General features: G+C 41.8%; 1 protein-coding gene across 1 annotated transcript; it reads left to right on the top strand.

The window, feature by feature from the left end:
* The first annotated feature begins 1,535 nt into the window (after positions 1-1,535).
* GNAT2 (G protein subunit alpha transducin 2) lies at positions 1,536-12,604 on the top strand. Its single transcript, XM_072834882.1, has 8 exons — positions 1,536-1,714; positions 3,358-3,400; positions 3,692-3,833; positions 4,731-4,888; positions 6,802-6,930; positions 7,137-7,266; positions 9,093-9,246; positions 9,792-12,604. Exons 1-8 carry the CDS (start codon positions 1,597-1,599, stop codon positions 9,980-9,982), a joined length of 1,065 nt encoding a protein of 354 aa, XP_072690983.1. The 5' UTR covers positions 1,536-1,596; the 3' UTR covers positions 9,983-12,604.
* Positions 12,605-16,953: the final 4,349 nt, after the last annotated feature.

Below are 16,953 nucleotides of genomic sequence, written 5' to 3'. Positions count from 1 at the left end.
CGGGCTGCCCTAAAACACACCTCTTTAAAAATATACAGGGTATCTTAGTATCTTTGAAATCTGAGTGATCTTCCAATCAGTGATATTGAAGATTTTATGACACACAGAAATCAGCATCTCAGGTGATCCTCACAATTAGGCAGGTTTGAGTAAAAAACAGTTCCCTCTACTTTCTAGAGAAGCACTTTGCAAATGTTAACATCCTTAGAGTCACCTGCAATCCTGTTACAACACAGGTTCTGAATCAGAAGGTCTAGGTTAAGGCTTAAGATCTTGCATTTCTAAGAAGTTCCTAGTTGATCTGTGCTGGGCCAAGACCATTTTGTGTCACATTTTGGGTAGCAAAGTTCTGAAATGTCTTCTTCTGAGGAGGCTCCACCAGCAACTCATTTAATTAAACTGAAATAACTGGTATAGAGAAATACGACCAATGGAGAGAGTCTTCGATAGGTCTGAGAGGCAACTGCTGGACTGCACTCTAGCATTTCTCCCCAGGAAGGGACAGCTGGGATGAGGACCAGAGCGAGGGCCATCCCGACGTTTGCAAAGCCAGAGTCCAAGTTCCCAAGGAAGCAGTTTGTTATATGAGGCAACATAGATCCCCACTCTAAATGCCAGCAGAAGTTCACTCACCAACTGAAATTGGGCCTTTAGGTGGCTTTAGTGGATTAAGGGGACGCAGCCCCATTCTCTGTACACATACCCCTTTTCCTTCATTTAGTCACCAAACCTTTACTGATGGTTCACTAACAAACTACAAGGTCTGAAGCATTCAAAGATGAATCAGATTTGGTCCCAGACCCGCAGGGGGAGGAATTCACCCTGGGGGAAACCCATTTGTAAAGTAAAGTACAGTATGAAGTTATAAGTGCTATTAACAGAAGAAGCACATACAAAGAGATGAGCCAAGAGAAAGGATGATAAGAGCTTCCTGGTGCAGCAGTCACTGGAGGAAACATTTATAATCTTTCCAGATAGGGCACCACCTTTAACAAAACCACCTTTGCCAGAACCAGCCTGGTATGATGGAGAGGGTGCTCTGATGCCTTGAAGCCCTTGAAACCAAGACCCTAAAATCTGGAATCTCAGGATGGGCAGAGCTTCCTGCATTTATGTCTTTAATCTCTAGTGCTAAGATGCAAGTGAATCCCAGGAAGGGATTTTTAGGGGATCAGCCCCTCAAAAGGATGGGTCAACTGTGATCTCATTCCAGAGAGCTTCAGTTTCCCGCATCCTATCCTCCTGTGTGAGAATCCAGCAGATCATTTTCCTAGTTACATAAATACAAGTCTCTGCCCTTTGTCATACTGAGCTCTTAATTGGCTTTGCTCCGTCACATTGCTAGATATAAAGCCTACAATCCCTAGACTAAGTAGACCTCCAGCTGGATAGGGAGTCTCGGCCAAGACAGGCAGGGTATAAGAACCTAGAGCCTGCTTCCTCACCGAGGCCCCTATAGACCAGCTTTTTAGGAGGACTACAAAAGGGATACTCATCCCATTTTATTTTTTCCTTATCTTCCATCTCACAGACAGGAAGCTCTAGAGAAGAAGCTTAAGGGCCAGAAGAAACAGCTGAGGAGGAGACAGCAAAAAGATGGGGAGTGGAGTCAGTGCTGAGGACAAAGAACTGGCCAAGAGGTCCAAGGAGTTAGAAAAGAAGCTGCAGGAGGATGCTGACAAGGAAGCCAAGACTGTCAAGCTGCTATTGCTGGGTGAGCAAGATGGGAAGATGAGCCAGAGAAGGAGAAGGTACTGCTCCTTCCTGCTTATCCTGGATGGTAGGTGGGTCTTAGCCCACCCATGGAGAGGGGAGGGATGGCAGGTCATTTTTCCTTTCCCCATCGGGTCTTGGTCTAGGGAATCAGGGCTCTAGGGCTGAGCACAGCCACCCCAAAGAGGTGCAGAATGCCAAAGCTACCCTGGAATTGTTCTGCTCTTCCTTGAACCAGAATTAGTGCAAGGGCTGGGGCAGACCTATCCATCTCTAAATCTAACCAAACCTAACAATTCACAGCTTGGCAAATACCGTGAACCCTAGGCTTGCAGACAGTTACTGAATCTCCAGTCAGAGCTCTGAGTCAAGGACTCAGAAGTCCTACCATATAATCAGTGCCATGTAGTCCCAGGGACAGGCCTACTGCTTCGTGCCAAGCAAACTGGTTCCTTCTCTTTGCTTCCAGTACACAATTCATATACATTTTAGAACTAAGGAGCCTGAGGGAGGAGGAATGGAGTCTTTACGGCGGTCCTTTCCTGGCTTTCTGTTGAGTAGTTGCCCTCAGAGCCCCTGCCAGATGGGAGGTCCATCAACATGATGAGCTCCTAAGCAGATCACAGGTCTGTGCTGAAAAAAGAAAAACACTTCTATTGGTCAGAGTAAGTGGTCACAGCTGTAAATAGAACCAAGACAATGAAGAGTTTGGGACACCTGGCTTAGAGGTAAAAACTCCAATGGTAGTACAAAGGTAGGCAAGTTGGAGCAGGTGGGGTCTGTGCAGCAGCAGATTAGCTGGCTCGGCTATTTTGAACCCATTGCACCTCCTCTTCCCCAGCTGATCTGTGAGCATACCACTATAAGCTGGAACCAGACTCCAAGGAGCCCAAGAACCTACAGAAGGGGAAAGAGATGGCAAGGCCACTGAGAGATCTTTTAAGCCTAAGCAGCTTTCTTCCACATACAGGATAAGCAGCTTAGAGGGAACAAGCAAGCACAGGTTAAGTGGGAGGGGGTTAACGTATCAGGGCAGTGCAGACAGGGGGAGAGGGTTGAAGGGCATATGGAGGGGGAGCGGAGTGTGAATGAGAGGATGGTAGGGCATTTTAGCCAATAAAGGAAAAAGCAAGATGATAAAAAAATAATATTTCAGTGAAATCTGCAATACTGCCCCAAGATCACTCTCCTGAGTAAAAATAGAAGAAAGGTATTAAAGGAATTCCCTTGAATCTATCAGTGGTTCTCAATGAAATTTTGCCATCACTCCCTGCACCTCCTTGGGACACTGGGAAATGTCTAGAGACGTTTTTAGTTGTCACAACTGGAAGGGAAGAGTGCTGCTAGCCTCCAGAGGCCGGGGAATGCTTGCTAAACACCCTACGATTCACAGGACAGTCCCCCACAAAAAAGAATTGCCCAGCCCAAAATGTCAACAGTCCCGAGGCTGAGAAACTCTGCTCTAAATCCATACTGAATGGCCTGAGCTCAAGGTGGTCAGAAATTGAGGGCAGCAATCAACCCTATGTGTTCTCCCCTAACAAGGCTCCCAAACAAGTTCTAGCTTGGACTTCTTACAGGCCGTCTACTGGAGGGTTGGGGAGAACTGGTGGAAATCTGAAGCATAAGCATTTCTCCCTGCAGGTGCTGGTGAGTCAGGAAAGAGCACTATCGTCAAACAGATGAAGTGAGTAGGAAAAAAGCCCCAGAGGACTGAGGTAGGGTGAAGTCAGAAGAGCCCATAGAAGCATGGAGGATGAAGGGCTCTTCGGCCTCAAGGAACCCAGATGTAAAGGATATAAAGAACCTGATCTCCAATGTCCCTCATCTATATGCCCTTTTCTCCTCACTCTTTACTTTGGGACAGCCATAGGCATAGAAATTGGGTTCTCATGACACTTTAAATCCTTCCAGATTCTCAATCCCTTAGGTCTGGTTATTCAGGTCCACTTAAGGGCTGGGTGTCTACTCCTTGCAGGATCATCCATCAGGATGGCTATTCACCAGAGGAGTGCCTGGAGTATAAGGCCATTATCTATGGGAATGTGCTGCAGTCCATTCTGGCTATCATCCGGGCCATGTCCACACTGGGTATTGACTATGCTGAACCAAGCTGTGCGGTAGGTGGTTAACAGTATGTGGTTAAGGGTGGGAGGAAAAGCTAATGAGAAGAAACAGCAGCCAACAAGCTATGAGGAAACATGGGCCAAAAAAAGTTTCATGTAACTAAATCCCACCTACTGAGCTTCCAGTTTTTACTTCAGTTCTGGAAAAGTGTGCAATCCCTACCTTACAACAAATTACAAAAATCTGCTTTCAGCTTCCTCTGCCTTTTTGTCTTATTTTACCATTTAAATTGCTCTCCTTGGGCTCCCTACCCTGGCCATGGAACTTTTACAAGCTAAATCCCTAGTTCCAGTATTGGCCTTTTCCTAAATTGGAACCACAGAGAGACCAAAGGTGGTTTCCTGTCTCCCATGTTGTCTATTTCATGGTCAATCTGGTTTTTATTTTTTATTTTTATTTATTTTTTTTATTTATGATAGTCACAGAGAGAGAGAGAGAGGCAGAGCCACAGGCAGAGGGAGAAGCAGGCTCCATGCACCGGGAGCCCGACGTGGGACTCGATCCCGGGTCTCCAGGATCGCGCCCTGGGCCAAAGGCAGGCGCCAAACCGCTGCGCCACCCAGGGATCCCTCAATCTGGTTTTTAAATTCCAACCTTACTGTAGCGGAAGACCCACTAAAGTGGCAGTACCCTTTTAGACTAAGGCTGGAAGGTAGAAACACCAAAGAGGAAGCCCCTGGAACCTCTGTTTTCCCCTAAGCATCCCAGGACTGGATAAATTACCACCTTCTATATACCCGAAGCACATTCAAAATTATCAGTGTTTTCTTAGCATCTCCATCTTAGGCTTCAGTAGCAATGCAAAATGCGTTCCTTTCAGCAGTAGTCCCAGGAGTCTCCTGGAAAGCCATTACTCCTGTGCAGTTCTCAGCCAGGTCTTTGCCTTACAGGATTCTGGGCGACAGCTCAACAACCTGGCTGACTCTATTGAGGAAGGCACCATGCCTCCCGAGCTGGTGGAGGTCATCGGGAAGTTGTGGAAGGATGGTGGGGTGCAAGCCTGCTTCGACCGAGCTGCAGAGTACCAGCTCAATGATTCAGCATCTTAGTAAGACTCTGGGGAAGGGGTGGGATGAGGCGTAAGCAACCAGGATTTTCAAGAGAAATCACACCCAGCCTAAAATTTCAGGCACTGAAAGCTGGAGTCCCAAGGACTGAATTCAGCCTGGACTCCTGTTTAGGCTTGAGCAGTGTTCTACTATGCTTTGAATGTGATGCCCTTAGATGGACACTGCCATAGCTGTCACACTCTGTATTGCTTTACGCTGGCTCACTGCAGCCTACAGAGCTGAAGACCCCCAAAATTCAATCGAAGGTGCTCTGTTTAGTAGCCGTCAGACTGCTGTCCTCTTCATTAATTCATACACATAGCCTGTCCTTTAGAACCATGAATGCGAAGACCGACCTGCAGTCCTGCCACATGTTCTCCCAGGAGGCGCATGATTCGTGATGGTCTTTCCAGGGTGGAATTTTCTAGCTGGTAATCTAGGCTCTACTTAGGCCACTAACCAGAAACTAAAGCCTCCTTCACCCACAGCATCTCATGTCAGGGGGCCAGGGCACGGGACAGACATTTTCCGGGCAAATGAAAGGAAGTCGGTCAGGGGATTGAAAAGAAGCAACTTTGCAAGGCTGGTTCCAAAATGATAAGGTACACAGATGCACGTCAAGTCTACCTCTAACAACGTGGTCTCTATCCTAGATGGGCAGGAACTTTGCAGTCAAACAGACTTGGATTCAACCCCTCTTCTGTCACCTAATTCTGTAGTACAGTGATCATCTACCACCCACAGAGCACTACTCACCAAGGCCAAGGCACCACCAGGTGCACTAGGTACACCATCTCATTTGGTCTGCACAGTGAACCTTTGAGATACAGTAATTATTAGTCCCATTTATAGATGAAAAACTGAGGTTCAGAGAGATTAATTAATTTGCCCAAAGTCATATTGATAGATGGCAGCAGCTGGATTTGAATCCAGTTCTATTTGACCACTAAGCTGAAGGCTTTTTACAATATATCACATTGCCTCTTGACCTTGGACAAGTCATTTAACTGTTCTGAATTTTCCTTCATCTGTAAAAGGGGATATGAAATTAGGAAAGTGTATGAGGTTAAATGACCATTTAAAGGTGCAAAAGCCTGACATACAGTAGGCACTTGTCAGTTTTCCTTCCCTTTTTCTGTCATCTCACTTCATATCTGCCTTCCTGTCTTTTTAAAATTTTTTATGGTAACTGTCAAACATATATGAAAGCAGAATATAGTGAATCACCTGGCTTCAACGGTTAACAACTCATGGCCATGCTTGTTTCATTGTACTTTCATCTCCCACTGGATTATTTTGAACGAAGTCCCAGATATCCTCTCATTACACCCTAAAAATTTCATTATGCATCTCAAAAAAAAAAAAAAAAAAAAAGAGGCCCGTTTAAAAAAAAAAACTGTAACATAATCATCACACCTGAATATTTAATAATTCCTTAATATCATCAAATATCCAAGCAAGTGCTAATTTAAGTTTCCCCAGTTATCTCAAATGTTTGCTCCCCAACTTGATTCAGGATATAAATTATGTTGATACATTGCACCAATTGACACCTCTTAATGTCTCTGATGTCTTTTAGTCTATTCTTAGGTCTTCACGGAACTTTTGGCACCCATTTAAACCACCAAATCTCACTGAGGGTCTAGAAAACCTTGTAGTCATGCAAAACTTAAGGAAAATTTACCTGAGTTGACTTATATGGGCTAGAACCCCATGCCTCTCAGCCCATCCCACACTCCCTTTTGTAAGGACACAAGGGGATCTGAAGGGAAGAACCCTAGGTTTAACAATATGGATTCTAGTCTTGATTCTATCACCAAGTTAGTTGTGTAGCTTTGGGTAAGACCCTCTACCTTTCTTGGCAGTGGCTGTGGAAAGTTTAATGTCATCAATTCCAAGCTCTCTTCTCTAGCTACCTGAACCAATTAGACCGGATTACAGCCCCTGACTACCTCCCTAATGAGCAAGATGTGCTTCGATCCAGAGTCAAAACAACAGGCATCATTGAGACCAAGTTTTCTGTCAAAGACTTGAATTTCAGGTGAGTACACAGTTCCCTAGGGCACTGCAGATACACACTTGGCTCCTGGGGACACCTCAGATACCAAAAAAGGGCAAGGGCATGCTTCCTGGCCTTCACTAAAGCCCAATCTGAATGACTATCCTATTTCTCCTCCTTTCCCATCTCACTGCCAAATGGCCCCAAAGTAGCCACCTCTCTAGAGCATGTGCTGTTTTTTCCCTCAGGATGTTTGACGTGGGAGGGCAAAGATCAGAGAGAAAGAAGTGGATACACTGCTTTGAGGGAGTCACTTGCATCATTTTCTGTGCAGCCCTCAGTGCCTATGATATGGTGCTAGTGGAAGACGACGAAGTAGTAAGTGGCCTTTGTACCAAGCAACTTTTGAGAGCTCCCCCGTGATCCTTCCTCTAAGCTTTATGTCACCAATTCTTCAACTTGGCTGCTTTCAAGACAGTCTAGCAGTCCTCTAGCACACAAATCAACGTCTCAGGCAGTAATTCTAGAAAAAACTCCTTTACAGGTTCCAGGTTAGCACTTTAGAGCTCCAAATTTACTGAGAGTGAGCTTGGTCTCAGATTTAGACATCCAAGAATAACTTGGACATCACAGAGCTTACAAGAGGAACTGAGTATTAAGGGGACAAGGAAACACAACTGGATTCGCAAAGCACAGGAGTTACACTTAGGACTTTCTCAGGCTGCCTACGGAAATAAAGGATAGGAGGTGAAAATGATAGAGCAGAAAAATAACGTATGATGTGTATCTTTGTGCAACAGGATAGAGGGGTTGGACTAACCTCACTTGGAAGCCTAAATATGTACTGTCAACAGGACTAAGGAGAAACTGGCAAACCAGATTTCTTACATGCCACTTAAATTGGCAGCTGGAAGACTACCTGAGACTGAGTCTCTTGAGCCTGCAGAGCTTAATCTGCATGCCAAGTGTCAGCCCAGCCAATTACCTTTGGAGTTTGAGACAGGGTATCAGGCATGGAAAAATGCTAATGGAGGCCCACAGCTCACCCACATCAAACAAAGCTACTACACTCCCATCTCTTGCTTCAGTTCTCCCTTCTCCCTGGTAGTTCAAGTTCACATTAGAGCTCTAAGAATATCTTCTAGCCAAATTTGATTTTTTCAAGATCTCTTCTGTCTTTAACCCCAAAGTCTACGAGGTTTTAAGGGGTTCTGCAGGAGTATTAGCAATGACAAAAGCCACAAAAAGTTGATTTCTTTCTTCATTAGATGAAAAGATTGAGCACAAGTCAACTAACAGAATACTTCAAACCCTCAAGGCCTGCTCCTTTTTTTTTTTTTAATTTTTTTTAAATTTATTTATTTATTTATGATAGTCACAGAGAGAGAAAGAGAGAGAGGCAGAGACACAGGCAGAGGGAGAAGCAGGCTCCATGCACCGGGAGCCCGATGTGGGATTCGATCCCGGGTCTCCAGGATCGCGCCCTGGGCCAAAGGCAGGCGCCAAACCGCTGCGCCACCCAGGGATCCCTCAAGGCCTGCTCCTTGAAAATAGGCTGGTCTGGGGCACTTGGCAACACCTAGACTCTCAGATACACAGCACCACTCCTCACTCACTCAAAAGTTCCAATCACATGAGGAAATAAGGCAGAAGTACTTGTGGTGCGGCACTGAGAAATTCTCTGGCCCTTACCATTTGACACCAAGGCAATAGTCCCTATTATGTTCCTGCCCAAACTGAGATCCAGGACTCTTTAACAGAAGCCTATCAAAATCATCCTGGAGACACATATGGGGACATGATAACTCAGGCCTAGTTTCAACCCTGTATCAGCAGGACTTACAGATGTCGAAGTCCCTCACAGTACCCCAGCAGCCTAAGATCAGCATAACAGTTACTGTACACCTATATGCCAACCACTGTCATGGACACTACATACTTGATCTCATTGAACTTCCATAATAACCCTAAGAGATAGGGAAACTGAAATTCAGAAAAGCTCAGTTATCTGTCCCAATGACAGAAAGAGGATTAGAAGAGCAGCTGTATCTCTTTGGTTCTATCCCACCCACCAAAAGGAGATAAGCTGTTCCCCAACATCCCTCTTACATTCAGAGCACTAATCTCTCCAAGGAGAAGAACAGGAAGTAGACACTACCCTGTTAGCTCAGTCTGAAATCTCTAATGGTGTTTCCTCCTACTAGAATCGTATGCATGAGTCATTGCACCTCTTCAACAGCATATGTAACCACAAGTTCTTTGCCGCCACTTCTATTGTCCTCTTTCTCAACAAGAAGGACCTCTTTGAGGAAAAAATCAAGAAAGTCCATCTCAGCATTTGTTTTCCAGAGTATGATGGTAAGTCTCAAGCCCCGGAGACAACGGTAATGCTTGCTTGGTAATGACTGGTGATTGCCTCATTTCCTATACCAAAGATACATAAAGGAACCTGTCTTTAAGAAGTACTAAGTGTATAACTCCTTTGCTTGGCTGGGTTGATGATCCCTTATCCCTTAATACTCAGTTCCTCTTATGAGCTTTGTGATGTCCAAGTGATACTTGGATGTCTAATCTGAGAAACCTGGGTATTTGGTCATAGGTTTAAATTCAGATGCCCCTGGAACAGAACAGATGTCAGATGCAGGAGAGCCACTGACTGTTCAAAGGATATCTACCAGAAATCAAGGGTGGGGACACAAAGATCCCTCTCCTCAATTTTGTCGCTCAACTCAAGTGATAAACACTGGAGTGCAAAAGAGGAGAGGATCCTCCCTCCAAAAACAGGCCCCGAACTGCAGCTGTCCAATACATTTTGAGGGTCAAAGTGGTCACCCAAAAAGTAAGTACGTAGCTAAGAAGGGTTAATTTATCCCACTTCTTCACTATTTTTTCTGGAAAACCAGGAAACAACTCTTTTGAAGATGCAGGGAATTACATCAAGAGTCAGTTCCTTGACCTCAACATGCGAAAAGATGTCAAAGAAATCTACAGTCACATGACCTGTGCTACAGACACACAGAATGTCAAATTTGTATTTGATGCAGTTACAGATATTATCATCAAAGAAAATCTCAAGGACTGCGGGCTCTTCTAATCCTCATCACTCCTCTTGTAAACATTCCATAAACAGGCTTGGAATCTGGCTAATTTCAAGCAGAAAAATCATAGGTCAGCATACCATGGCAGAAGAAAGATTCCATTCTCCCTTAGAGATGGACTTCTACATGATTGCAACTGTGTCCCATACATTCTTTTCAGAGTGGGATAGCTAGTGCAGTTTAAAGAACACAAGGCCAGAAGTCAAAGACCCAGTATAACTTACTAAAAGGTATAAATATTTCATTTCTCTGAGCCTTGAGTCACTCATCTATAAATGAAGATAACTTCTCTACTACTTCACAGGGTTACTCTAATGATCACAAACATAAACTGAAGGGAAGGAACATAAAAGCTGTGTGGTTAGAGTCACAGAAAGAAATCCTATATAAAAGCAGCCATTTATGAAATTCAAGACTAAGTTTTTAGATGAACTATCCTAAAGAAAGCAACAAACCTTCACGTTCTGCAAAAGAAAACAATTAAAAACAAGACCTCAGTAAATCTACCACTGTTTTTTACTAACAAACCTTAGCTCAGAGATCTGAATCACTGGATAGGAGATGTGAGTTTATGTTAATTTCTAAGGTACACATCCAAAACTGATCATCTTTATTAAGCAGACTATCGCTTTGCCCCCACAATTGCCATAAAGACTGAGTTTCCTAATTTATCTCTGTAAGTAACTGTATCAGGTATATAAGGCACTTTTTTTTTTAAGTAGGCTCCATGCCATGCATGGAGCCCAGTGTGGGGCTTGAACTCATGACCCTGAGATCCAGACCTGAGCTGAGATCAAGAGTCAGACACTTAACAGACTGAGCCACTCAGGTGCCCTTCAGATATATGACACTTTCTGAATAAACTTAAAGATTTCAACACACTTTCACTTGGAGTATTAATGATTTTATTGCTACCACTTCTCAATCACAGAATTTTTTTTTTGTTAAGTGTATTTATTTAAGCAATCTCTACACTTAACATGGGACTCAAACTCACAACCCCGAGATCGAGAGCTGCATGCTCTACCAACTGAGCCAGCCAGATACCCCTCAATCACAAAATTTAGAATAAGCAAAGCTAAAATTTGCATTTTAACTGCTACATGTTTCAGAACAAAAAAGGCAGCTGATCTTGCTTTAGGCACTAAAAATCTTTGCAGTTGAATCCATGGGAAGCCTGGCTGAAAACAACATCTCCCCCATACAGACAACAAGTAAAAATTATTTCTTTTAACTACTCTGAGGGGAAAAGAAGCTTCCATTTATCTTGACAGGAAGTGGTGAAGTCAAGTACAGATTTAGCACTTACAACTACTATGAGGAAACCTCGTGGCATCCAAGATTTAGTATTTAAAAGAAAGTGTCAATTAAAATGAAAATCTGTTCTTTGCCAGAAACGCACATTCACACTTAGGCTGCTACTAGCAATATTGATACTAGAGAGCCATATGAGCTTGAAATACACTTAAGAACAAATTTGCAGCTGTTAAAATTGGATTCATTTAATAGTCTTTGTGATTCCATGAAAAGAAATCAACTTGAGAGAATTACCAGAGAAATAAGGGAAAGTACTCTGACTACTGCTCATTAAAAATCTTCACCAAAGAAAAAACCTGGGCAAGATTTCATGCATCCAAGAGCTGTTCAGGGACTACATTCTAAATGGCATATTCCAATTACCACTAACCTGCTTGTTTAACTCACTATACAGGGGTTATAATTCTTTTTTTATCATGGATCCCTCTAACAGTCTGACAAAACCTATGGACCTCTTCTCAGAATATTTAAAAATGCATAAAATAAAATTCAGAGAATTACAAGGGAAACCAACATACAGGAATACAGCTTTATCTTTGGAGCCCGAAAGCCCCAGGTTAAGAATCCTCACTATAGCTAAGATCTTGTCTGTTCAGGCCCCAAAACTAACGTATCCACTTATTCCATCTTCTAATAGGATAACCCAACCTCCCCACAAATTGTACCAGATTGTTTGCTTTTTTCATTATCTTTTCCTTGATCTTTGACTCCAGGCAGGACTTGGTGATAGGCCAAAATATAAAAGCCCATCCCAGGCTTCTTGGTTATGGATGTTCATATAGAACCAGCCTTACAATCCTAGCACAAAAACAGTCAGCAAGTGGACCTGGTCTTCTGGCATTCTACTCACTCTTTTATTTTGTGCTTTTGTTTCATTTTAAATTTATACTATAGTGTCAATCTTATGCATCATCAGAAATTCTTTTTTGTAACAAGGTAGGTTAAGAAGCAGTTCAACCCTATTTTCATGAACCATAATCTTAATTCTTAGAATGATAAAACTCAAAGGAATTTTAAAATAGTTCAGACGCTGGACTATTCACTAGCAATTTATAGGTAAGAAACTGAGGCCCACGGAGGTGGAACGTCTTCATCAAGATCAAACTACTAGAGGGCAGCCCAGGTGGCTCAGCGGTTTAGTGCTGCCTTCAGCCCAGGGTGTGATCCTGGAGTCCTGGGATTGAGTCCCACATCGGGCTCCCTGCATGGAGCCTGCTTCTCCCTCTCCCTGTGTCTCTGCTTCTGCTGTGTGTGTGTGTGTGTCTCTCATGAATAAATAAATAAAATCTTAAAAAAAAAAATCAATATCAAACTGCTAGAAAGTAGGAGAATTAGAACTCCAAAACAGGTCTTCCAAATCGCACACCAGTGTTCTATATATGCACCATGCTACTTTAAGTCCACCATATACTATATAAAGTCCAAGTCAATTTTCTCATTTCCCTAAGCTCCTCCCATTCCCAAATTCTTGTTTTTAAATTATGCCATCTCTAAATCATAGATATTTAACAGTATTATCTCCAAAATGAATACAAATCAGTCTCAAATTTGAATGTGAATTTAGCATAAAACAAAAACATAAGCTTTAAGTTTGTTTGTTGAAGGTGTAATTAATTTTCTGTTCATATCTTCAGAGGGCAGAGATCTGAATGCAGTTCCCTTACAGTACATTAGACACTGATGACAGTATGCCAGATGTGAATTATGTTACACTTGTGAATCTGGTGACAATTATTCTTTTTTTTACAAAAGTACAGTATGATTAACACAAAAGGACAAATATTGTATGATTCTACTTATATGAGGTATCATATCACAGTAGTCAAATTTATGAAGACAAAGTAGAGTGATGGTTATCAGGACCGGGAGGAGGCGGAATGGGGAGTTAGTGTTTAATGGGTAGAGTTTCAGTTTGGAAAGGTGAAAAAAAGTTCTGGAGATAGATGGTGGGTGACGGCTGTGCCACAATGTGAATATACTTCAGACCACTGAACTATGTACTAAAAAATTATTAAGATGGTAAAGTTTATGTTATGTATGGTTTACCACAATAAAAAAAATAGTGGAGAAATACAATATAATTGGAAATGTGCTTTTATGTTCTGTTGATAAAAGCAGCAAAAAAAATTTAGTCTTAAAAGCAATATAAAAGACATTTACTTGTAACAGTTCCTACTTGGATAAAAATTTCACTTACATGTACCCCAAATAGTCCAAATCAGGGTAGCCCAATCCCCAAGGTAAAAAATAACAGCATTCAAAACCCACTCTATAATTGGAGATGTGCCGTAGACCATAGTGTGCCGGCCATGCTGGGTGGAGAAGGTGGTGAAGGGTGAAGAGCTCTTACCTCCCACTGCCCTCTCTACCCGGCACAGCCCCCGGAGCACAGATTCCAGTAGGACTTCAGTGTTGGCCCAGAGACTGCAAGTGTGCCACAGCCACTGGTGTTCCTGCTAGGTAAAAGGATGAGGACATTTCTGTGAGGTCAAACAGACGAAGTGCAGACTGCAGAAGGGAAAGTTTCTGCCTTTTGGTCAAACGAGAAAGTAAGCACTGGTATGAACAGAAATAACTGGATTTAAACACAAAACAAAGCAAAGACCTTTCTTTTCACCCAGCTTGACAAAATTTAGAGCCACTTATAGTTAAACTTCATTTCAGGTGTTCAAAATGAGTATGGGAAAAGTGATGCTGAGAACACAGCCCCCTACGATGAATACATCTCCTGGTATTATCTTAAAAGATGACTTGTTTTGCTGTAAAGTATAATCTTGAGTATCATAAAGGATATCTACAAAGCACTTTTAAATGTTATTTCAATTGGATCAGAACCAAAGCACATCATAGCTGGAAGGAATAATTTAGTGCACCTCTAGGTAACAGATGAGGATTTTAGAAGAAAAAGATTTCATAGCTGTTTGGAAGCAAGGAAAAGACGAGAACAAGGTGTGACAACTAGCTCTCCATAAGATTCTAAAAGGTCTCAGGACCTTTATACCCCATGAGCAAAGACGAAGAGTTAAAAAGAACAGGTAATTTCTCGTGTTTTGTTATGTCTGCTAGGAATCACTCTTACATTTAAACCAGCCTCTACGTAAAAAATATTTGGATAATCCAAAGGAATATGGGGGCAAGAGCCAGGTAGTAGAGAATAGGAGATAGATAAACCACATTGTACAGAATTTAATATTCCATCTGTCAAAGATCTTAAATCTGGATGCTAAAACATTGAGATGGTGTATCCCAACAGCGTATTTACTAGTACTGGATTATTTCTGCTACTACCTTGTTGATTCCCACTAAATTTCAGGAAAACATTAGCAGAGAGCACACAAAGATTTTTCTATTCAACTCCTCATTTGCCTTCCATACCCCTTCCCCAGCCTTTTCTCAAAAAGACTTCCCAGTCTGCTCTTTACCCACCAACTGTAAATGAATATTCATATTATTACATATATATAGTTAGACCTCTGTCACAGGATTTTATCTTTACTTTGATGTATCTTTCAATTTTCACTGAATAAATGCAGTAACACAAATGAACCAAATGTTTGGAAACTCTAAGTTTCTTGTTTTGTCTTAATTTATATAAAAACTAAATACTCTGTATCAGAAGCGTAGGAATGTTCTTTGACTAGACAGTTCTCATACTAATTTTTTTGGTGAAAGGCACTCTAAGGTCACATACAAAAGATGCTTCTTCTTTATTGGTAAATAAAATATGCCTCATTCACTAGTGACTTTATGGTTACATGTCTGTGTTGATCTTTTTTCTCTCAAAGATTTATTTATTTATTTATTTTCATTTATTTATTAAGGGGGGGGAGTATGAGTGGGAGGAGCAAAGGGGGTGAGAGAATCTCAGGCAGACTGAGAAGGGCTCAATCTCTGGACCCTGAGACCATGACCTGAGCTGAAACCAAGAGTCAGACACTTAAGACTGAGCCACCCAGGTGCCCCTATTTGTGTTGATTTTTAACACTAGGTCCTATTCAGTCATCTGCAAATGTTGGCCCAGGTTGGCTTCATCAGAACCACATAGGGAATTTATCTAAAATACATGTTCCCAGGATCTGTCTTCAACATCTCCATTTAGTACAGTTTAGCCAGGGGATCTATACATGTTAATCTTGCACCTCAGGTCTCTGCTGTTATTATAACCTACTGTATTCTCTCTCATTCCTAAGAAAACTTCAGTCAAGCCAGGTAGGTAAGCCTGACACAGTATCAGAAAAAAAACTGTCCTGTCCTAACTTTTCTGGAGTATGTTCTCCTAGCAGAGGTAACTCATATAAGTTATGAGGAAATGGGGGGAGGATAGTTAAAAACTAACCAAAGGTAAAGGAACAAAGATCTTGACCATCCAGGAAGTCTGTTCCCCAGTGCCTCACCTACACCTTTTACTTCCTGATAGATGACAGTAAAGCTAACTTTCAATTTCAGGCCTCAATGCAGCCTGGTGTTCTCTTGTGCTTAGATGACAATACAGCTATGTGGAGAGCCATGACTGGTCCAGGTGAGAACTCTGGCTTGTACTATGAAGCATGAAGAACACAAAGATGACCTAGTAGTACTGGGAAACTGAAGTTACTTTGTTCTTAAAATCGGTATAAGATATGAAAGATTTCACAAGCAGTAAGAATGAAGAAAATTTGTGCTTTGCTAGGTATGTTTAAATGAGTAGAAGATTGGTTTTTTGAACATCTGGAAAGGGAAAAAGATCAACCAAAGGGATGTTTTTAATTGGACTGAAAGACTAACTTTACCTTATATGTAGCAGCCAATACAGCAACTAGCTCTGCAAAAGGACACTCCAGAACTATGCTAAACAAATGTGTATATATATATATGAAGTAACTAGTCAGGCTAGGCAAGCAATGTCCAAATAGAGTCACAGCTACAAATCAGAGAACAGTGGCCAGGATATAAGAATATAAGGTGGGCAAATAAATTAGAAGAACCAGCAGTTATTTTTAAATGCTCTAAAATGTGCATGTAATAAAACACAAATAGAAGAACACATAAGAGTAAGAAACAAGGCAAGAAGATAGTTTTTTTAAATTTGGTCGATCTATTCTTAGAATGCAGCACCTTGTAAAAAATAACAATCCATTACTGGAAATAATAATAAAATGATACACTGAACTAAAGATTTAGAATTCAAACTATCCAAAATGAAACGTCACCCCAAAATCCACTATATAACTGTAAAAGTCCTTGGAATTTTCATACCAGGAGGTGAAATCTGTTACAAGTCTTGAACTTATATGCATAGTTGAGGAAGACTGGCTATTAAGAATACTTCCTCTTTACCTTTAGCCTAATGAATGGTATTTTTTTACGGCCCAAGATTTTAATCAGGTGGATGTGACTGTCAACAAAATAAAGCTATTGCTGCAGTCCTTCATGCTGGGGTCTATTTACTGTTCTTTATTCATTAAAATTTATTTTTCTTATATATGCTGGTTTCTTAGATGGTCCAGAGCCTGGCCACATGAATACTGAAATGTGGTCCATCACAAACCTCCAGCATTCTCCACAGAAAACACACAAGGCAAGTTTTAATTTCTTTGATTACAAATATCAATCCTTTTTCTCCAGGCTAGTACACGTTTCTTCACCCCCGCACGCTGACTCTCCTATTAGA

The sequence above is a fragment of the Canis lupus genome, chromosome 8, assembly GCF_048164855.1.
Source record: "Canis lupus baileyi chromosome 8, mCanLup2.hap1, whole genome shotgun sequence".
Classification (NCBI taxonomy): domain Eukaryota; kingdom Metazoa; phylum Chordata; class Mammalia; order Carnivora; family Canidae; genus Canis; species Canis lupus.
Note: the sequence above shows the minus strand (reverse complement) of the source record. Positions and strands in the feature narration are given on the sequence as shown.

Coding starts and splice junctions, on each gene's coding strand:
- GNAT2 (XM_072834882.1), top strand. CDS start 1,597: ATGGGGAGTGGAGTCAGTGCTGAGGACAAAGAACTGGCCAAGAGGTCC. Junction 1,715..3,357: donor TGTCAAGCTGCTATTGCTGG/GTGAGCAAGATG, acceptor TTCTCCCTGCAG/GTGCTGGTGAGTCAGGAAAG. Junction 9,247..9,791: donor TTGTTTTCCAGAGTATGATG/GTAAGTCTCAAG, acceptor CTGGAAAACCAG/GAAACAACTCTTTTGAAGAT.